This window comes from Botryllus schlosseri, chromosome 1, assembly GCF_051294905.1.
Source record: "Botryllus schlosseri isolate E-star chromosome 1, Bs_hap1, whole genome shotgun sequence".
NCBI lineage: Eukaryota > Metazoa > Chordata > Ascidiacea > Stolidobranchia > Styelidae > Botryllus > Botryllus schlosseri.
The window spans coordinates 38,406,690-38,430,873 of NC_137236.1; the positions used below are offsets into that span (position 1 = coordinate 38,406,690).

Below are 24,184 nucleotides of genomic sequence, written 5' to 3' on the forward strand. Positions count from 1 at the left end.
TATTCAAATGCATTTTCAAAAAAAATGTTCGTTTTTTCAAAGATTGCATCGTTATGCCATAATTGTGCAAAATTTCGAAAAATATGTAGTATGGGCCTATACGGACGATGTGCACCCAATATAGTCGACGTATACGACGTGGTTGGAAACCTCGAAATCGTCATTGGTACAACAGTTACTGCAAGTAGATACAGATAATTGGTACGGAATTGGTGTTCTGATGATGACCGCCGGCCGTAAAAATGCTGCATACCGATGTAGTCCTGGTTAGAGATATTTTTGTTGATTTTATGACGGAGGTCGGAGGGCATTTTCGTCGAAGAAGCCGTATTTACCCTATATATATTTTCAATTGTCAATTTCAATCAACTTTGACGTCACAATTGAAGGTTCATGACGTCGTGGCTAGAAAGCAAAAACTGTTTTAAACAAGGTTCATGTTTTAGTCATTTTTGCGATAGCTCTGCACCATTTTGACGAATGAAATCTTCATAGGTACGGCATGAAATAGCTCCAGTCGCCACTGCTTTGAAAGTGACCACTACCGATTCTATGAGCATGCGTCCACTCGGATAAAACCTACCTTTTGAAAATACGTCTTCGAGCACTTTTCAGGACATTCATTCGTTACTTCCTCTTGAAGTACATTTGCGGCGATGGAGCCACATGCAAAAGTACCGCGTGCGAAAATGTTGTTTTGCATGACGTCGCATTCTGAAATGTCGGGCGATCTCATGTTGACACATTTTTCCTACGGTACAAATATCATTCTTTAATTTCCGAACGTTATAAATAAAAAATGTTACATTTTTCAATGACAGTTCTTTCGTGGTCATGCGTGTTGGTCCGGACATGCATCTGCTGCGAAAATAACACACTTGTCACATGCATGCATGTTCTTGGTGTCAATAGATTATTATTATCAAGCTACTTTTCGCGTAAGGTACACTTTTTCGGTTGTAATGACACCGAGCGCATTGATGCTATTTTAGCAGATATTTTCACGAATTTCGGGTTTGTGTGAACGGCGTGGAACACTCTCTAATTACCGTTTCAGTTTATGCCAATAAACATTCCCATTTTGACTTAGACAACAGATTTATCGAGAGTCAGCTCACAGGCGCACGTTCTCATAACAAACGGACGCATTTCGTGACCATCTTGACGCATAATTACACGATCATACAACCGTTTACTTCTCAAATCTATCTCAAGTCACATCATGTAGCAGTCTATATTGCATATACACTGTCGTGGTGCTGTCGATTTTTAGATGTAACCGTCGTATCTGTGTATAATGTATACAGAAAGATTTTGTTTTGAGATATTAAATTTAGGGCAAGATTTACCCGAAATGTGCAAATATGAATCAACATTGAACACTTGCTCTCGATGGCACGGTTTCGTTTTCAAATTGTCATGACTTCTGTTATATAAGCGTTGCATCTGAAGCATATGCGTTTAAAAAAGAAATGTTCAGAATCCAAAACGTTTTGCTTCAATGAAGTTATCGACAACAACCACAACAGACATGCCACAAATCTTATTTGACTTTCAAAGTAGGTGTAACGAAGCACATCTATACTTTATAGCGTATACAGGTAAGCTTTACCAAACCGCAATACTTGATAAGTCAGTGGTTCTTAGCCGGGGGTCCGCGAATCATTTGCAGAGAGTCCGCGAAACCTCCAAATTTACGAACTGACTGATAAGCTAATGTTTATTTTGTTTTAAATTACAGAAATCACGACGCACTTTCGATTCATAATTGCGAAAACTTCAGGACTCACTTAAACAGAATGGCCTTCTGAAATGAAATACTCCACTGTGTAAACTCAATAGTCAACAGCCCACTTATACTAACATATTGCTGTTTAGCGATGTTTTGTTGGGGTTTTGGAAAAGGAATTGTTGGCAGAGATACATTTTCTTCTTCGATATACATGACCGCTATTCAAGAATAACTTCAAGATGAGCTGCTATATGGTAATTACCAGGCTGGATGCTATATTGGTCCCTGTATGTTGCGAATTGCGATCTTAGCCAAAAGTGTCGTCGAAAGCGTTACGAGTTATTATGACATTCGCCGCCACCAATACTTGTGGAAATGGATATCTGGCACTAGTTCTTATCAAATCAACGGCGCGGATTTTCAAGACACGGCACCGTATTTCAAGAAATGCAGCTACAGAATTCGTTATGGAATCATGAAAGTCATCCCAGTTTCTATTAATTAGTATGATGTTATTTTCAAGAAAAGTAATTTTGCTGTTTTTTATCACTAGCCTGCAGTTAATATTTGCACAAGATAGATGTCGGTTGCATGATAAAAGGGGTAAATTTGAACTAAGACTTGTGGTACGCGGGGGTCCCTGGCAGTACACAGAGGGTCCTCGAAGACAATAAGGTTGAGAACCATTGGTCTACTGATAGAAACATATTGCTGTTTAGAGATGTTTTGTTGGGGTTTTGAAAACAAATTATTTTCAAAAATCTATTTTCTCCAGTCACATATATACATCACCACTATTTCAGAATAGCTTCAAGGATAGCGGTGCTAGATATAAATGACTATAATGGTCGTTATACTGCAATAAAAAAATTATTTCGCAATTTTGGTGCGTGCATATATGTTGCGTTTCGATCATACCCAAATGTGTCGTCGGAAGCATTAAACGCGTTACTATTACATTCGCCTCGGCCTATATTTGCGAAAAAGTATTTTCCGCACTCGCTCATCTCAAATCGACGGAGCATATTTTGAAGGCACGACTGCGTATTTCAGGAAATGCAACTACAGAACTCGCTTTGAAATAAATAAAAAAAAATTAAAAAGTTTTTCAAACTTTTACATTAATAGTATGGCGTTATTTTCAAGAAAAACCCTTTTGTTGCTGTTTATCACTAGCCTACGGTTACACAAGGCAGATGACGGTGGCAAGATAATTTAGTGAAATTTGAATGAAGACTGGAGGGTCCGTGACGGTCCAAAGGAGGTCTGCGAAAACAAAAAGGTTGAGAGCCATTGTACTAAGTCGTCATGTTTTTAGGCTACTTCCCGTTTCATATGTGCAGTTATTACCAATTTTGATGGAAGTTTACCTCACTCTTTCAAGTGAAGTTGTCATATAATTCGCCATAAGAAGCCCCTACACCACGGTAACTGAATATATATTGAAAGATTCAACCTATTTGTATTGTCACTAGTCGTTTTGCATTGAATCATGCAATTTCAAAGGTAACCAACTCCAAAAAAACTGCTAAGAGCATGCGACCCCTCGACCAAAGTTAATTTTCGGAACGACATATTTCAATACTTTGTCAAATCTTTCATTTTGTACTTCCTGCTGAAGCAGTTTTAAGGGGACTAGCAACCCCCCCCAAAATCAACATTTTCGATTTTGTTGTCTGCTAGGAAATATTAACATTGTATCTCTGCTGTTAGCTCATGGCCTTATTTCACCCAAACAATAACCCAGAACTGTTTGCTCAATTTCAATTTTATTTTTATTTTATAACGAGTGGGGTGGGTGGGTTAAGATCCAACCAAAAGATCGATAACTCTATATAATATATGATATCTATCTATATTTTCTCCGAGTACAAGTTTGTTAGATTGTTGTCAGTTGCCACTCCAGCATTCTGGCACTCATTCTTATCATTACATCGGTAACACTTGCTCATTGTCTTTTTACGTTTCAAATGTTTGATAGCCGTTTTCTCAATCGTGAAATTTTGTTATCACGGCAAACCAAAAACTCGTTTGAAATATATGTCGGAAATGTGTCACTCAGGATTTTTTTTGAAAAGCTGAGATTCAGTCCTGTGCTATGCTAAAAGTTTTTAGTCATAGATCTACCATGTCATGAGGTACAGAACGTCACAGTAAACTTACAGCAAATTTATGACAACAATCAGAATTTTTCGGAATTTTTAAATTTCGAAGTAAAATTTCTGCGAGATGGGTTGCACATAATCCTTGAATTTTAGCATAGAACAGCACTGTCCTAGTACTTCTTAACTAAGGCGTTAGTTCGGAAAGTGGCTTCACTTCACAATATCGAGATTTTGCATTCCCCGTGTCGGTGCATTTTCTGTCATTGAAATCCTAAAAAATCCAGAACCTGTGGGGTAGCCTGAATTTTTGTAGTTGTTGTTGTTGATAGCATAGTGACATCTAGTGACTGTGAAAATTTCATGATGATGTGGGTAGCCATCCGAAATTTAGGTTTTTGGGCTGCTATAGCCCCCTTAAAACGTCTTCGGCATGACTACGTCTACTTGGAACTGAGTAAAAATTCTCCGCTACCATCTTCCACTTGAGTATTAATGCTTACTACGTTGTAAGCGTCACTAGCCTCAATAATTTCTACCTTCGCCTTCGAAAATGTCAACGAATGTTGTGGCGCGTAGTGTTATTCTTGACCTATCAGTCTGAAATTATTACGAGATACTTGGTTATTCCAGATGCATTTAATGTCGGAAATCCCACGCTTTGATCAACGCTAATTGCCTGGTTTCTCTGTAACATGTTTAGGATTAGGTGTCTTAATTTTAAAGCATTACTACAGACGTGTAATGAGCCGCCTGGTGTATGTTGTTTTCAGAGAATGCAATGTTCCGCGAGCCATGAGAAAGTCGCCATCTTCCGGAGATTGTCACGATAAGCTTCCCAGTCATGCCTTGATGTTTTCGTTGCGCCCTCTTTGTCTACACCACGATCGACGCGATATGCGACTGTATATTGTGTGTACACAATTTGCGGTTGTGTGAGATTCTGTGTTAGATCACGAGATAACGAAGTGATGTCGTCACGTTTTGGACGGTATTCCCAATTGCGGTTGCGTTGCAGGCGGCCTGGTTACGAAACAAGTCGGGCCGTTTTGTAGGTACGAGGTTACACAAAACGCTAGTTGTCATTTCAAGGTGAAGGTAGAAAAGACAGGGCAAAGTATATCATACCAAATGATTGAAATCTATTATCTTCGAAAACTGAAAATTCATCCCCGCATATAACTTGTAAAATACTTCACGACACTAGAGTTAAGTAGTTCTCAATCGTTTCATCTTTGGAAACGGTAAAATCTAAAAATAACTTTCGTGGATAGGTGAAACATCAAATATCTAAATCAACTCGGAATCTAATTTCAACAAATGGGTTCGACTCAAAAGCCAATACCGGTATTGAAAACTTCAATTTAATGATGTATTTGCTGCTACCAGTTATAATGTGTGAATGAAAGGAGAAGTCCCATTAAAAATAACTTGCCAAGAAAATGTTCGGTTTCTCTTGACAGAACTGAGACTTCGCTGTTTGTTGACCTTATTAATTCTGTAAAATGTCGCCAAGTTATAATGTATTGATCAAATTATAATTAAAATCAATCAAATATGAGTATTCTCTAATTAATGGAAAAACATCCGACCTCCTGCATTTAGCTAATGAGACATAAAATTGAAATAAATTCGGCGGACCGTCGGTTGAGAACCACTAATACAGTTGGCAGCTCATGCGCGGACTTTTAAGCCTCAATGCAATAGTCATGAGTTTGGGTTCGTTGGCCATGCATCATATTCTCACATCGTTACTGATATCATTGATCTGGACTGAACGGTGACTAATTTACAATAGTTCAAATTAGTCGTAATCGATTTCAATCCGAATTTTTTTAAATTTTACTAAAAAAAAGCAAGGTCGCTCCGTTATGTCTGCATCCTTTTGTGTGTGAATCATATGCATGGATATTTCAAATCTTTTCGTGGTAACGGATATCGACTAATGTGAAAGAGACACTTCCTATCGGTTGGCATCGTTGGTTAAATATACAGAATAGTTTTTTTGAAAGGGCACAGATAACCCAGGACTAGTATTATGTGAGCTCGACTTTACTCCATATGGGCTATTATACGAACAGTGCATCTTGGTGTTATTTTGTTGTTATTTTTCAAGGGCTTCAGATTTATATCATTCAAACTGTATATAAATGCATGTCAGAGTACTCTTAATTTTAGAAAGTCTACCCCAGTAAATCCTAAACTCTAAATTCAATAGCAACGTGTCTCATCACCTCGAAATTATATGTGAACGCTCATTCCACGCGAAAGTCTCCACCTATCAAATACATATTGAAATTGCGTTATTACCAAGAAACAGTCACAATTTCCCAGCAGTAGGAAACCAAGATGGCGCCAAGTTTGTACGAAGATAATCAGATTCAAGTATCCAAAACTCGTTATCATCAACACACGGGCTCGATAAATGTAACAGAATTGGAAGGAGAATATCCGACTCGAGACTCTAAACCTAACACAATAAAGACAAAGCACTCGAATAAAATGTGTGACTCAAAGGGTATGTTAAGAGAGATGGATTGTTCTAGATTAACGCATTGCGAGGATGTCGCTGATTATTTTGATTTGTTGAAGAAGGGCGTGAGATGCGTGATATGTTTCAACTTGGAACATCGCGGAGTGTTTTCTTTCAATATAAACTCTCAAACTATTAGTTCAAGTAGGTGCTTCATAGTAGCGTTAAATAATAATGTGACAGATGATATATCGACAGAATATGTGTTTACAAACTGAATCATCAACAGCGTTTATGAATTACCGTATAATTCTGTACACGTTTGATTAACAGTAGTGGTAGCGTTTGTTTGTATATAACATTTTGATGCATCATGAAATTATTGTATTTATTCTGTTTCATTCGTTTACAAATTCTTGAGAACAGCCTAGAATAAAAAATATTTTTGGTAACATCAAGCATGTTGCTATCGCCTTTGTCTTGCTGCTGGAAAATGTCCCGAAATGCGTTGTTTAACGCGTGTGGGCTATTGCTTTCAAGACTCGCCAACGGACCTTTCCCCATCACTTCAATTCATCCTGGCAGCTACACTTAAACATCGTTACCTATTAATAAGTGGAATTGTACTTAGATATGATATTCTGAAAAATAACTGTAAATATGAAGGATTTTTATTTCAACAAAGACTATAAGTTGCTGTTTTATTTAAACATGGCGTCAAAGGACAAGCTGGAAACGATTTTTTGAAGCACCCATTAAGATCAGGCCGAAAATACACGCAAATTTATACGGTAAATTGGGCTTAAAAGTACGACCAAATCTTGACCTTGTCGTGAAATCGTGAAGAGAATTGTGATGTGGTATTCTTATTGCTTATATATCTCCAGAAACAAAACGGTAAAACAAAAGTTAAGAAAATTCATAATATGGTAGTTATTTCAGAATATTGTTTACCTTCACTGCAAATCATGTGTGCCCTGTGTATGAGGGTTTCAGCAGTTTAATTTTCCGTTTCGAGGGGCAAAATGAATCAAAGAAAACTATTGGTCACTAAATACAGCCTTGCGATCCACAGACGCGACGCATAGAATTCAACAATATAGGCTATTGAAAAACTGCAGAGTATACAAGCACGACCCATATATGTCTGGTTTAAATAACTAAAAAAGAAACCATCCTTAAGTCACCGAGTTTACAATCCAGGAATAACATTAGAGACTACGTCAATTAGCGTACGAAAATGTCACAAGTTTTGAAGTGTTGGTACTTGTGCGTTGAATGATTGACAGCTTTTCAGATTTAGCAGATATTTGCGCGTGATATGTGTAGCAATAGGTTCATCATTGAGGATTACGAGAGCACACGTATATCAAGCAGCGAGTGCGAAATAGAATCTGTGGTTCGATTGAAGTCAACGATTATCCCCACAAAAAAACATACGCAGAGATTATCAGGCGAATAAAATTCAATGGTAATTTATTCCAGGAATTAGTTGAGCTACTGTTATATGTTGCCATGCCTTTTGCGTTGGGTCCCAGAATACCGCCAGGTTTAATGACCTAGACCTTATAATGTTTCAAATATCCAACTCAATATCAGAGCTACGGTGGCTATAAGAAAGAGCGCCAAGCCTTTCTGAAATCTGAGCATACGCCCATGCAACGCCTCTATCATGCTACCATTTGTGCTGTCAGTAGGTGAAGTGAAGAGTTCGAGGTGGCGTTGGGGCGAGTCCGCTTTGACTCGGTATACAGGCAAAGTGTGTAAGTTTATTTCTCGAACAGTGTAATTTCATAAAATGCCACATATTATATATGTTATATGTGTCATTACGTCATATGATATTCGGAATGTTCGATTAGTTCATATGTTGGTAATATTCCTTAACAGATAACGCTAGTTTTGCCGCTGGTGACTAATAAAATGTCTAGGGCCAGCACTGTTAATATAATCTGACAATAATTGATATTGATCTGGGCCTGAACAAAATTCTGCACACTGAGTTCTCTACAGTTGTATTGCTGAGTTCCAAATATTTCTCAAGAACCCATATAATACCGAGTTGGAATGCGGATCCCTTAATACTTACTAGCACAAAGTGACGTTGGATCTTGTAGAATTTTACCAATCAGTTGTTATGAAACCTATGAAAAGAGATCACACTAATGCGATATCGTTATGAGTGAGATCTTAAGAACCACAGTAACATTACCATGATCAATTGCTACTACTACGAACATCTTAACCAGGCAGGGCCGCGGAAAAAAAAGACAAAAGCGCTTTCCAATTCAGAACCTGGAATTTGTGACTCCAACGTCATTGTTGCGATTTTAGATAACTAGCCTGCTTCTTCCATCCAGTATTGTATACATTTAGAGAGGGTTTGGAATTAGCAATATTTTCTCCGAAAACCATCTATAAATCATGTAAATGTTGACACGCCAGAAGTCTTCGTGGAGTCGCACAATCTCGAACAATAGCATTGAAGTCTACGCACCGATAATATTATCTGACCATGCAACTGATGCGCCCGTCGCAATTTGTATTCTGGAAACGCTAGGTGTCGCGCGGTAGTAAAGAAAATCGATGATTTCGGCACGCAATCTGCACGGACTGTCGTATTGGGAAAATCTAGTAAGCCTACTTGTGTCATTCGGTTGTGAATCACTCAATAAACTTCGAGTATTCGATTATAACTCATTCTGACTGCATAAGAATATTGATAACGTCGATAGCTTAAATATGTACTTTTTTTTACCACAAATTGAATAATGACGGTTCTCCGTTCTCAGTATGTCTCCGGCTATCCGACAGTCGTCGAGCATGTCCACATTCCAGTCGGAATACAAACCATTTCTACTGCATTAATACTAGTCAGCCCTCTAGTTTACTGAGCCACGACTTGACATATCGCTCACGCCTTCCGACACCGTGCATGCCTCCTTCGAACATCGCCTAGGCCATGTGGGTTTCTGAGTTCAAAGACTATATTCCAAGTCGTTTCGACACCTTTTATCTTTCATTGTATCGCAGTGTTGTGGGGTTTTGAAATGGTGAAATTGTTAGCAATAAATTGAATTTAATTGAATTGTCTACCACATATTTAAGACAGAATTAGTAGTTTCTGACCATAGAAGTGGTTCTCAACCTTTTATTAGACACGCCCCCTTTATGATAGCGAAAAATTTTGCGCCTCCCTTATCGTCATATCACAAAATCTAACCGGGATACTAGCAACCTCAACAGATTTTTTGATGGCATGGAAGGTTATGATGTTCATGAGAGAATAACAAAATATGAAATTAGGTCTATATATAGAAAAACATGCGTGGAACGGAGGTAAATCGCGCAGAACGCGAACGTTTTTTCAATTGCCCGCTTCTTCGCCCCCCCCCATCCAAGGGGGGCGCGCCCTCCAGGTTGGGAACCACTGGAATATAGAACCCGGGCTATCTATTTCATTGCTGTTTGTGACAAAGCTCTGGTTTGACGAGGAAAGTGCGTTAATCTCATTTCCACCGACGCGAGTATAGGTTATCACTCTAAGCGGCAAAAGGCGTATATTTCAGTACTCGTGAAGATCGTCTCCCACTATTCGACTCGAATCAGTGCAATGAATACTCCATTAGGAATCGACTATTCAAATCACTGTGCTCAGTCCTAGCAGTGTCGAGACTTACATTCCAAATATGCAATTAATCAAAATTTCGCCATTTCCGGACTCTCCATTCGTCGCATCAAGTAACTAAAGCTGTTTGACTAGAACGTTTGGTCGTGGAGGCTGGTAGAGTCGTGCCTGGGTGATAGAACTCATATTTGTTCTGTCGAACAAGAATCAAAGTTTATCATTTACGCGGAATTTAAACCTAGCCCTGGCATTTCAAATCTGCTATTCTTTTTCACTGAGACTCGGTAGGAAATCATATTTTTCGCGTACACTGAATAGTTATATTTTTCAATAAATATCGACTCAAAGAAGTACATTTGTAATAAATACAATTCACTGAAGAAATAGATACTACAAAGTTATTTAGGAACGACAATCATGCCCACTGGTTTAAAGCGAGGCTAAAGTTTATAAATATGAAATAAAAGTGCTCACGCGTCGCATAAATAAATAATGTATGAAAATATAACGACGAATTTCAAAGCTCCATCCGTTCATTCGTTTAAAACCTCTCCTTCTTACGATTTTCGCAGCATCAACCAAATAGATCCGACTGTAGCTCGGTATAGGATAAATAGAACATGCTTCGCACAATGTACAGACGTTCGATGTATACTGATTGATGGCGCGATCAAGTCATACTTGAGGCGTTGGTACTAAACGCAGCGCGCATGCGTCATTTCGGACTTGGAATTGTTCCGCTTCGTCCTCACATGCTGTCGCTCAGACAGAGCTGGCAGACCCGGGGGGCCGTAAACTCAGCCGGATTATTTCGCGCGCATCAAAATATTGGAGCAATATTCCGGCGTCAAGTCTTGCCGTTCGAAGTAATGAGTCGTTGGGTTTCCTCGCTCGTCCACGCACCAGCACCGTCCGATTTCGTCGTTGTATGAGGTTTTACACTGAAAAGGAAATTCGATGTCAAAATAATGTTCGGATGCGAAAGGAGTCCACATGAAACAAGAACAAGAAACTGATGCCAGAAATAATTTTACCAACCTGATATGGATAGTACATGTGGTTCTCGTTACATTGCGGCAACCAATCGTGAATTTTGAATCGTTTCTGTCTGTTGACTTTTTTCTGGTGTCTTGTACACGGTTTCTGAAACGAAGCGGTCTGATTACCATCAAAGTCGAAATTCATGTACGGAGTTTGTCATATGAGCGGAAAAAAAACTAAGGAGTATGATGGGAAAGGCTCAATGTTTCATCCTGAATTGACATCGGTTTCGAAATTGACATCATAGACATCGATTCGAGTAAATTGTTTCTATTTCGTCAAATAGCCAATTTGAATTTCACGGTCTCACTTGGTTTATGCGTTGAATCGACGTATAAAAAAGATGCCACATATTAATACTTACGCGCTTGTTGGGATATGGCGACTCTGGAGGCACGTCAGTCGGGTACGAGACTACTGGCTCTCTGAAATCAAATATAATCGTTTAGATGGAGCTGATATCAAAATTGACTTTAAGTCGAAACGAAGTTTCAAAGTCTCAGTTTAAAAACGATACTTACAAATCTGGGACGACAGGATCTTCGGGTTCGTTGTCCTCTTCGTAATCGCCAGTAGGCTCGTATCTGTGATAAGGCGGATCGTTAGCGTTTGAAAGACCTTGTTTGGCACATTTAAAGTATACTCACGTATAATAGTCGTTATTTGGTCCAGGGTAATTATTCGAGCCAGGGTAGTTTTCCGGGCCAGGGTAGTTACCGTAGTAATCGTCATCTGCAAAAGATTGCGACGTTAGCGATTAGTAAAGGAGTGATCATTTTATCTTGATAATGGAATATGATAAATAGTACTAATACGATTTTGAAGGAAATACAACATTTATCATCAATCAAGTTTTATAACGTTTCAGCGGAATGAATGTCAACAGTCACGTTATGAGTTTTAAATGATGTTTTCTGTACCATTGGTTAACAAACAGATTCGTTGAAGATGGCACGTCAGTAACATTAGATTAGTACATTCTTTTCATGACCTAATAAGTGGCTTGTATTGATACCAACCTATTTCGGTGCAAATCCATTTTCCGACAAGAAGTTGCGATATATCGAGGGCGCCGTCTTTGGTCACTGGATCCAACGATAACGGTGGCAGACACAGCAAATCGCTCTGGCAGGCGGGCCGTCCGGTCCCGCAATATTCCCCTTTTAAACCGGCGCATGTCTTGCAGCACCCGCAATTGGGTTCTTCCACCACGTGGCACGTCTCGTTCGCTTTGATTTCGGGACATTTCGCCAGTTGGTTATCGGTGCACTCCGGGCATAAGGCGGGGAACGAAACGGTGTCGCTCACGAGGAACGAAAGCAGAATCATCGTCACGGATTTCAGCGTCCAAGAGATCGACATCTTGCAGTTATTTCAGTGTATGCTAGCTTCGTAAGTTCTTAATTCTGAAGTATAACAAAATAATTGATCAAAATTCTAATACTGATCACTAGGTAGATAACTTAAAAGCCGACTTAACGTAATGAATATTCCCCAATATTTCTGAGGTATCGCAAAAGGCAAGCATACAGCGCACCTCTGATACTGCCTACAAGAGGCGTTTGAATCTTAGCTCTGAGATACAGTCGCCCAAGACTGATGCTATCCCCCTCGTTCTGCGGTATTTAAAGACTCGGCATTTTTTCCTTTTCGGCTATCATATCAAGATCGCGATATCGGAGGATCCGATATGTTTGTATGCCATTAATGATAAGCAGATGTGTGGTGTTCGGCAACGTCCCAGAACGAGAGAAGAATGACGCAATCACAACGAGAGAGAACTCGACCGTTTCCCGGCGTTGTATCTTTTTTCTAATTTCGCTCGCCTTGAAATCGCTTACTTGGCTATAATTAATCACCGGAACATATATATCGCCACTGTGGATACCTATCCCCATTTTTGTTCGTACAATTTACCCACTCTACGAAGACATCGGTTTAGAAGTATCACAAGAACAAGATGCACACAATTGATTATGTTACAGTTTACTAGATCAAGGGAAAGAGGGATTCAATTTGAACAAATCTTTAATCCATACTACGCTTGATGCAGTGTGTTTTGTGTTGTTATTTTGGTATTCACTGGGTTTCAACTATACTACGCGCACAAGCGGTGTCTCATAAAAGCCAAGAAATAGAGTGTTACGAGATATGCGGAAACTAGAAATTGCCAAGTTTATGTATCAGTTCCACTGCGATCACTGCCTCAAAAACTTCGATGACTTCTTTACCTCGGCATCAAAAGTGCATAAGTACAACACACGCGCGTCCACGTCGTCACACTACGAAAAAGATCATCGCTGTATCAAATATGCCGGACCTACAGTGTCGAACAGTATCTCGCTAGCTATCCGACCGTCATCCAGCATGTCCAGATTGTCAACATTCAAGTCGAAATGCAAACAATCTCTACTGAATGAATACTAATCAGCCCTATAGTTTACCGAACCACGACTTGACATATCGATCACGCCTTCCGACACATGTCACCTCTTTTTATCGCATGTCATTTAATAGAATCTTCTTTTATTTTTCATCCAGTGTGCATGCCTCCTTGATAGGCTACATCGCTTAAACCAGGAGGGTGTCTGATTTTTAAAACTATTCCAAGACGTTTCGACACCTTCCTATATTTCATTGTATCACAGTCTTGTGGTGTATTGAAATGATGAAATTCTTAACAATAAATTGTATTGAATTGGAGTCGGGAGATCATCATAAGAGATATCAGCCTTGTGTAAATGATGATATTAGTCGAAACATTATGAATACCAAAAGAAACGACAACTTTAACAAGGCCATTTCCACCAGGTCTAATACCGATGTACATGTACATTGCACAGTGTACATGTGTAACATTATACTACTTAGGCAAAGGCTATAAGCAGGATTTATTGATCAATATCGAATGCACAGTTTAATTGCTTATGGTAATTGTGACTCTTGAAAGTATGATTTTAGTGCAACTTGGCTATTGTATACTTATGTGATATTCTACCCTGTAAAATAATTGTAACATTCCAACGCACACGGAAGTGGGGAATCAGTTGTTAAAACAGTATTCGGAACATCTATGGAATGTTCTACACACAATAAATCGACCGTAAACAGATAATTATCTAAACTAGGTCTATTGTAGGTGGACGTAAGGAATGGCATGAATCGCGATACCACCCATGGACACGACTCTGCCGACCGGTTTACTGGTATGTAGTCTGGCTTATAGCCATTCGATTTTATGTCGGTTGTTTGATATATTTGAGGTGATGAGGGATACGATGTTGCCCTGATATCTTTGGATTGGAAATGTATATGGTCCATTGGACAAATAATGGTGTCGTGATTACTCTAAAACTAGGCCAAATCATGATATATTTAACTTTTTTATTGCGCAAAATCCACTTTTATGGCACATTCAACGCGGCGCGTAATTCACTCGGAAAATATGGCGTGCCATAATTTTAGTCAAACATGACGCAATCAGACATTGGGGAATTATCAAGGCTTTTTCGGGGAGTGTGCGTCATCGATAAGATTGACACAATTATCGGGGACACCCATGTTATATTTCTAAAATGTCGATTTTTCCGAAAGATTTTCAGCGATTTACGTCAAGAATAACGTCCAATTCCTCGAAGCAAGCTGTATCGTCGGGTCGAAGACAGGATATCCATACGAAGTCATTCGTGGCGGACCGGTGGCTCCATTGTGATCTGGGTTGAGTAATTGTCGTCTGGGGATCCTTATCGGTTACGTCACGGAGGAGAATAGGTTTGTAGAGGCGATGTCCCAGCTCGTTGCCGGGAGCTGTCGGTTTTATTCTTGTAGCGCCTACATGAAATATTGAAAACGGTTAAATATTAACACAGAAGATAATCTAATTTAAAGCGGTAAAAGGAGGACGCAGTGATTGCAATGCGCGTAGTTCACGTCACAGCTACCTCGATACTATTAGAGTTGGGGCGTACACATGTGAGCCGTGAGCATACGACACTGAAACATGAAGGCTAATGAATACGATTGGATTATTAACCTTTATTACATTGGTGAACCCGTGCGTTAATCCGCCAGGCTTCAGCGAACCCCAAATGTTCTTATAGTACCAATCAAAACATCCATCACATTACATCACATTCTTATAGAATGCTGAAACGATCTGTGCATCAATAACAGTGATAAAGAAAAGAACCGTAACATTATATTAAAATGAAAATGAAAATCAGTATGAGTTCCGCTGTATGAGTCAGAAGCGTGGCTTTATCTCCAGACTACCTGGGTTTGTTGGACAAGAACTGAGTTGGCAAGAACTGGCTTAGAGTTGGATTGTTGGCAAGTTTGTGGTTGGGTTATGGGTAATTTTAGGGAATATTTTGGATGGATTTTGGGTTATAAAGTCCCATATTCCACTGTCCTATGATTGACAACCGTTTTCCATAGTGTGACATGATACAACGTCGGACAAACTTCACAGTTATCGTGGTATTGTAAAGCGTTGAGCTGGTTTCCGATAACATTATACAGACATGCCGAAGCATACAACGCCGAATCTTCAGGTATAAATATGTATGGAGATTGCTTACTCGGAGGCCACATGCATTTTGTCTGGGATTTGCGGCGCAGTTTATACCACGGAATGACTAAATTCATGTCGAAAATCCACCGTGCTGGGGCACTATTGACACACTCAAACCATTGATACAATCCTCATACCTATGACTCACAACTGGGGTGGGACACAATGATTGGAGTTCTCGCATCTGAATCGACTATGAATTCCAAGGATTCTGGACGGGTGTAGTAAGAGATGAATTTTTCGAGTTCTGGAATGATACTCTTATTGCCACTAAAAGGTAATTCACCAGCGATAATTATAGTTTCGATACTATGTTCATTGTTCAGTGTCTACCCGGGGAAGTCCGTAGACCTCGATTGCTTGCATCGCAGAATACCAAAACTGGAGTACAAAGCTATACGCTCTCATGTGATCAATTAAACCCAGTCTTACTCATAACTGTCCAGTATAGCAGTCCAAATATTCTTTGAAGTCGATGGCAGAAACGCGTGTCCGTTAAATCGGGAGCAGAATCACCGCTAAAGTTGAATCTGAAAAGTCACGATGCTGACTCATGCCGCTGTTACAATCGACCGGCGGTAAACGCGGATACGATTCGTGATTTTAAGGACCCACGTTATGCGGCGTTGCATCATCTCCAAGGCGGGCAATCAATCATGTTCCAATCGCGTTCAAGTGGACGTAAATGGCGAGGCTTTGGTTAAATGGGGGATGAACACAATGACCCGTTTGATTTATGTGTCACAATGGCTACTTTGTGACACTCAATCGCACTGTGGTTGGACTCAATTCCCGGAAACGCGATCGCATGATGGGCCTTTACAAAATGACGACACGCCCCTTCAACACACCTCTAATATATTGGAAATGCTGATACAGTTTATCCGACTTCGTCGAACGTTACCTTTGATTCAATGGTGGCTACTTCTTTGTTTGAAAGCTTTACACGATCTTGATGGGCTCACCATTTACCACGCCACTCATAACTCAACGCTGGAATGATCGTGGAATCAACGTGGCGTTCCCTTGGAGCAGTGCATGGTTTCGCAACTGTTCGCAACACTTGTCTCGTGCGTGGAGCAGGGGTTTCTTAAACGTATCTGACTGCGGAACGCTTCAAGTTTAGTGGGCCGTTGAGTAACCCTCCAAATTATCTGATGTTGTTGACTGAAAAAAGGCATCACTTCGGCCCAATCTCCATTTACCATATTTGATGCCACAAAAAGCTACTAAATGACAGAAACAAGGTCATCACATCAAGCCCGTGTCTATATTCAGCCCGAATTAAGTTAATTGAAGACTAGACCCGACATGGCCTTGCAGTCCAACTCACGGCGTCATTGCCAAATGATAAATCTGGATCTTTATTTTCGTGACAATGTATTTTAACATTGTGCTTTCACTGAACCCCTAAAATAGTATTCGGACCCCAGTTGAGTTAAGTAGAGTTTGCTCACCAATACTCTCTGGCTGCTCATTCTTATCAGCCTATGCTATATTCTGTTCAGCACACAACTATAAATGCCTTCAACTAAATTTGATGGAACAATGCTTTTAAACAGGAGTGCACCAGCATGACAAGGTACGCGAGCTCGCATCACAAAACTCTCACACTCCACAGATTTTTTTTACGAAATCTTGCTGTGAGGAAAAGTGATCTTCCAGTATAATAAAAAAACGTGTAGATTTCAACTGATGCACATGCCAATAATGATGGACAACAAAACAGTCATTAAATAGCAATATCCTATTTTCGACTTTCTAAAGATTTGTCAATGCTGTTTTACGACACGGAATATTACTCGCTAGCAGCCTGCAGCCATAATCGAACTCTCACCCACAGTGTGTCAAACTTCGACACCAATCATCGGTTGAATTCACATGATGCATGGCCTACTAGTAGGCCATGCATGATGATATGCCTAATTATTTCTGAATAGCTCATTTGTGGTGGAATTGCACGAAACAATATATTTGTACTGTTAATTTATGCACAAAATTTTTTTCGACTGACTCTCACCAGTATCGAACGTCAGTAATACCACCGCGAATCAAATTAAAATTTTTCATGTCGCATTTTATCTCATTTACCCTTTACGTAACAGGGCGCATGAACTCACCACACCCACTGTAAAGGTTCGCCAAACCATAGGAGGTTGACAGGCACTGTTCTAGGTCACATGGGTCGTTTCGACTTTTTATTATGTTTTCATTTAATACAATATTGTGGCGTCTCGTTGTATGCCTAATAAATTTTTGGACTAAATTGAACTGAGCTGAAAACAAGTCCGGTTTGAATATTGGCTGTTCTGATAACATCGGTCGTAGGCTGCTCGGTTGTAACTCCTGGTCACTGCGACCCTTTCCTACCTTTTCGTTCTATAACAATATTGTGGTGTTTTAAAATCATGGGACATTCAACAACCTGAGCTAATTAGGTATTATATTACTATACATTATACGAGACACGTTTAGAGCCGGGTCGGTTGTTGTTTGTGCGGAGTACAAAGATGCAGTGCGACACGGATTTGACCGCAGTGAAGCCACCGTATGACTTTCACGAGAAATTCCAAGTGCCAGTCAACAGATAGGCCTCTATTCGCAAAATTGTAACACGTGCTACTTTTAGGAAATTATTTTCTGGTATAGAATAAAAGAGAGATCTAAAATTTATTGAATTTCGAACTCATATACTTCCGTCGAGTAAAGGCCACTATTTCAGCACGAATTGAGGCTTTTTGCTTGCATTGCGAGACTTTCCAGGGTGCGTCGGACGCTGCTAATCAGTGACTCATTCGATTTGACCTTATGGAGCAGACAGTTATGCACTGATATGACGGTTACGAGTGACTGAGTTACAGGCGATAGCTACGCCCACCGCACGCCCCAGAGGCTATCGATGGTCTGCTCTTTAATAATACTCTTCGGACTGTCTTTGTTAGGCGAACCATTCCGTAGATTGACAACATCCATATTCTATCGATGTTCTACGCTCATTTCCATGCAATTATCAGTTATTCTAGGATATGGTTGATGGTCTTATCATCTTTCCAACAGCTAAAGTTTACCAACATATGACTGGGCCATAATGGGCTGAAAATTATGAGACACACTACGTGATACGAGAACACAGCATTTTTGATGGCCATTTTCAGTATACCAATCTTGCGAAGGAGAAATCCTCATTATTTCTATTTCAAATATTATTGTTGGGTAAACCGGATATCCTTTGTTTCCACATCATGTCTTTGCATGTAAGTGTAAAACTAGACATGGGACAGTTGTGACACAATAGCATATGGCACTACATCATGTCATGTCATACTAGAAGTAGTTCGGTTATGATCTGATTAGGGTTTATATTATATTCGAGATGTGGTTAGGATTTGAGAAACGGCTTATTCCAGGGTTAGGGATGCGGTTTGGATTCATTTATGGGTTATTTAGTCACATATCGAACTGTAGGATGCTAAGCTGTCGTTTTGCAACACCCGTCATTGCGGTCACAAAATTATTTTTTTTTGACATTTTTCGACCAAAATCAAAATAGTATATACTTCCTCCAAAACTGCTTTGTATGTTGTTTACTGATTCCGAGGAGAACATTCCATATCCTTCGCCGTGTTACAGACAGTATAGTAAAAGCGTGGGAAATTTGAAGCAAATTCTTATGCACCGAGTATTTGGACATCCTAGATTTTGCTGACGGGCAAATTTTGCTGCGAAAACAGACTTTCTATCCATAAAATTCGATCATGAAGATTCCCGACTGTTGTTCGCAGGTTACGTTGCAAAAACATGGAGTCATTCGTGTACACTCGGTCACACCCCGAATCGTTAAATGTCGAGTCCATAAGAAAAATGTGAAGCTTTGTCTGCGCAATAAAAACACCAACCATATGGTAAATGTGTTTCGCGTACCGGATGCAAAATTTGAAGGAAAGTTCTAATTTTTCAATCCCCTGTTCATTCTTGAACCCGTATGCCATAGCCATATATTTCGTCAATATTGAAAAAGCAATACGGCAGGACATATCTGGTATCGCGTAATGAAAAAATCATATCAAGCTTAGATTTCGTAGTCATACAATATATAATATGGTAGAGAATATTGGTCACATACATATTGTGAATTTACTATTTTTACATTACTATGTGTTTGAGCCAATTGTTCGTGGACGCAATACGTGTCCATCTTCAAGATCAGTGTTATTGGACTATCCTGAAATATTTGAAGTAATGATTTAGTTCGATCCAACAGCAGTCAAATCCAATCTTCCCAGAAACTATTCTAACTTATTGCGCATCATTGCCTGTTCAGTTTTTATCAATGGAAATTCAGGAGATATCGACTTACGCTTCTATTCTATTTATACATCACTTGACACACGATATAATTGGATCCGTTAGTAATCAGAAATTCTAAATGACAGCATTCAGTTTTTGTAATTCCGTTCCTATCTGCACTCGAAATTGCTGGACTATGACAGGTCAATTACGCTTACTGACACATGACACTTCCTTTTCATAGCTTGTTCTTTTTTACTCTCTTTTGACATTTTTAATACAGTGCGCATGCCTCTTATTTACGTGATATAGCCCATGGGTCACCAACACACGGCCCGCGCCCATGTTAGAGCACACAGCGTTGTACAGCGTTGCACAGATTTAAAAGCATGGTAGCTAAACTGTGTGGCCTTTTTCGTTTCGATATTGCATCTTGCAGCTTGTGGTCTAGCTAGACGATATTTGAAAAGTGGTCCGCCACCTTTTTGTTGGCGACCCCTGCTAGCCCAAGGTGGGTGCCTAATTAAAATACTACCAAAAGTGCTTCATGAATGAATAATTTTTTGAAGAGCTTCTTGGAGGTACACAATATGAATATACTATTCAAGGAATTTTTTGTAACAGGTGTATCTTAGATTTGCAAGTAGTGACATATTCACCAAAATTCAAACTCCACTACAAGTCAAAGTAGTCATTTATTTGCACCAGACTGTCAAGTAAACGCACTTTACGTAGTGTCGAAAATAAGTAATGTTGTGTGCCTAACACAAGTAGCTACAAAGACTACTACAAATCGTTTGAATTCATCCTTATCTTTTCATTTTATTGTAATCTTTTGGTGTTTTGAACTGATAAAATTATAACTAAACCGAATTGAGCTGAAGACTTGTCTGGTTTCAATGCTGGCATAGGTACATCTGCGAAGGAAGACAATTACGCCAATGAATATCATCAAGTGCAATCACACAACGCTACCAATGTGGTAAACAAACTCTCACACCTCTTCCGAGTCCACGGTCGTATTTTCCAGGTATGTTGACGTGAGTCATAGCGTTGTGAATCATAATAATCTTTTATCTAATTCATGCGTGACCGAGAATTGTGCGTAGTTGGGAATGCAGCCGATTTTCTTCACGTAAATCACGGTGACTTGGATCAATCGTCAAATAAGTTTATGGCCGTCCCTCCTTTTATTCCGTCTACCTCATCGAATGGCGTTAAAAGCTAGAGTTTGCATTCCGTTATCAGATCAAACAGGGTCAAGGATGGGACCTGAGATATACTTCTGGAACGAATTTGCATTTTATTCTCTCTCACTCAATTCGGTAGTATGTGACGACACGTCCGCAATTCGGTAGGCCCTCTCAACCTTTTTACCTCTCACCTCTAGAATGCTATCGAAGATACGTTCTACGCTCAAGAACCGGCTAACTCACGCGGCTTTACTCGATGAACCCGGAGCAACCAGTTCAGTTCAGTTTATTAAAAATACCATGATTTTAAAACACGAGAAGATTGCGATGCAATGAAACGGTACGAAGGAGTCGAAGTAACTGGGATTAGTAGTTTTGTTAAACACCAAACTTGACCTAGAACATACAAATAAAAGGCGTGTACAGTTTCGCAATGAATATAAAGTGAAAGAAGATAACATAAAAAGGAAAAGCGATATAAATGAGGGGGCAATGTATAGGTGGGTGAATACGATATGTCAAATCGTGAAAGCATAATAGTATACATGAAATAGAATCTATACTTTAGTTTTACTTGTTTGGTGACTAAATGATTGCCGGCAAAATACTGTTCCACGCTTGTAATATGTGAAACTCGATAAAGCGATGCATTCTCTCGTAATTTGTGGGCAACATACGATAATTGGACGGCGAGGACGCGCGTACGATGTGCTTTCACATGTAGTGGATTTTTAGACAGCTATTTCACAGCAAACATTCCACTTATGCAATTCTCAAGATATTTTCCATTTACCCCATTGCATTATATACATTCAAATAAATACATGAAACTTCGTCAGGGCAATTACAACTTGGATATTGACGTACAGTTGGACAGATTTGGATACTCATAGACCTTGCGCAATTGCGATTTGTAACGCGAAGCAAGCTCCTGGATTTTGAATTTGCAAACCCTAGATTTTATATACTGTATATCAGTATTTTTCAATCTTTTTGGCAGTCGGAGCCGCATTTCAAACTTCAGAGTACGTATGAATCCGCTAAAAACACTAGAGTAGGCTACTTATAATGAAAATATTAAGGTATAAACTAGCTATAGCCTACCTCTGGATTTCACCATCCAGCGAATTCAAAATCAGGAACATAGACTTCTATGGATTCTATATTGGTTATTTTAGCATTGGTATTTGGTAGACGCAGATTAGCGATTTCTATATATTGAAATAAACTGCTAATGCATATCATTACTACAACATACTATTATGTCGGTATGTGATAGCTCTTCAGTCTTCATACGCTTCAGCACTTATTGCACAAATTTGCGGGGGATTATACGCTAAGTAATGTTGGAATTATTGCAATTTAAACTTGACTATATGAGTCGTTATTTTGATGTTAGTAAAATTGTGTCGAAATTTCCTCTTTACAGAGACGATATATAAAGGTCTATACGACCAGAAGACCTCACGATATATCCTTGTGTGATGGGTATTTGACGCTATTCTGCAAGAATTCGCTTTCCCGGTTTTCAGAAGCGGCCTTGGACGGCTTTAGACATAACTAATATCTATCATTTTAGCCATCATAAATATAGAAATTGACTATAACTATTCACAGAAACAAACAACAACTGTCGTCTATTACATTTTTGTGGCATAATTATAGAGGTCAATCAAAGCCGGCTCTTAGAGCCGCAGTTGGGAATCACTTCAGTATATGGTTGTTGCTTTTTAGGCGGCCGAATCAATAGTGTTAGTTTAATAATTTAGAATCTGCTGACGATTGCGTCTGACGAGTGTCCGCCGAAAATACTCGGCTTTATTTCAATATGAATATATTAATTAAATGTATATTAAAGTTCTGTACCTACGAGAAAGCTCTACAAATAACGCTCCTGGCCGGACAGGGTATGAGTATCGTATATCAATGACGTCGCCATGACCCATTGCGCAAATATTGAGTCTGGAGTTATTCTCCCTTGTTGACCTTTTCAAAATTAATGCGTCATCGACCGGGAGCTGAGTAGCAACTAGACATACGGGTCTGGCCGTCTGTTGGCAAAAAAATGTCTAACGATTTCTCTCAAGCGTTTATAAGCCACCATACACTGTACGTGTACGTACGTACAGTCAACCCGACTCAAACCACAGTCATCAGCGGTTAAAGGCGATGTCGTCATCGGAAGCGCGCGCGGTCACACACGATGAAAAAACGACGAAATAATGCTACCCTTTGTAAGGTGATTGATGTAGTTATTTTTCGATAAATGGTAAACGCTTTACAATAGCTGCGTTGGATTTAATCAAGAGGTATTATTTCAACTGTTAGCTCGTGCTACGAATGACCCGCTAATATGAAGCAGACAGGGTCGGTTTTACGTATTAATTACTGCTTTTTGAATAAAAGGCTCCCAATTTAGTTGGTTAATTCATGGCCTGTCTCCTTAAGGGGCATGTCGTGCCAGTTCTATTTGTCATTATGACGTCGTAATATTCAATATATCGCAAAAATGACTATCATTTTCCAACTTAAGTTTGGTCGCCATTCGCTAATCTGGCGAGTGATTGTAATTGCGTGATTTCCGCACTTGCTGAGAGTCAAGTACCGTTTCAATTCATTAGTGTAGATCAGTTACTCAACTAACCGTTGCTGCATTCACCATGAGATACATGACCGGCTCTGACTTAGAATCATAGTATGGAAGTCATCGAAGTATTAAATATGCAATTAAATAATCTCTTTATTCGTTCGTTCGTTCCTTCCTTCCTTCATTCATTCATTCATTCATTCATTCATCAATTCAATATAGACATGAACCCGAATATATTCGACTGACACTCGCCAGGGGTAATTTTCAACAACTAGTAGAGATCACAAATTTTAAAAGTCGGTACAATTATGTTCACAGCACCATTTGATCAATACATTCACTGAGATGTGAGAACCTCTAACCAGCTGCCCTGATACTAGAGTGAAGTTAGGCTAATGTCTTTTGGATCTAAAAGCACGGTCTTATTGCGAGTCTTCCATACTATTGCGCATTTTGGCAATTCAGGAGTCACCGTATGAATTCAATAATAACGAACCCGAATCTACTAATTGCTGACGACTACCCCAGACGAGTATGAGCCGAAAATATGCGGGCTCGTCTCAAT

The 24,184-nt window shown here is 39.5% G+C and overlaps 3 protein-coding genes across 4 annotated transcripts in view; all 3 read right to left on the minus strand.

The window, feature by feature from the left end:
• The window catches only part of LOC145436733 (uncharacterized), a 246,599-nt gene that overhangs the window by 130,102 nt on the left and 92,313 nt on the right, over positions 1 to 24,184 (minus strand). The window lies entirely within an intron of this gene.
• The window catches only part of LOC145436675 (uncharacterized), a 339,318-nt gene that overhangs the window by 82,864 nt on the left and 232,270 nt on the right, over positions 1 to 24,184 (minus strand). The gene's annotated exons all lie outside the window — the stretch shown is intronic.
• On the minus strand, positions 10,233 to 12,565 carry LOC145449237 (insulin-like growth factor-binding protein 2-B). Its single transcript, XM_080327714.1, has 6 exons — positions 11,996 to 12,565; positions 11,624 to 11,708; positions 11,498 to 11,560; positions 11,341 to 11,401; positions 10,974 to 11,078; positions 10,233 to 10,876 (listed from the first exon to the last, which is right to left on the minus strand). Exons 1-6 carry the CDS (start codon positions 12,336 to 12,338, stop codon positions 10,742 to 10,744), a joined length of 792 nt encoding a protein of 263 aa, XP_080183840.1. The 5' UTR covers positions 12,339 to 12,565; the 3' UTR covers positions 10,233 to 10,741.

Coding starts and splice junctions, on each gene's coding strand:
- LOC145449237 (XM_080327714.1), bottom strand. CDS start 12,338: ATGTCGATCTCTTGGACGCTGAAATCCGTGACGATGATTCTGCTTTCG. Junction 11,709..11,995: donor ATGGATTTGCACCGAAATAG/GTTGGTATCAAT, acceptor AATCTTTTGCAG/ATGACGATTACTACGGTAAC. Junction 10,877..10,973: donor ACATGTACTATCCATATCAG/GTTGGTAAAATT, acceptor TTTCCTTTTCAG/TGTAAAACCTCATACAACGA.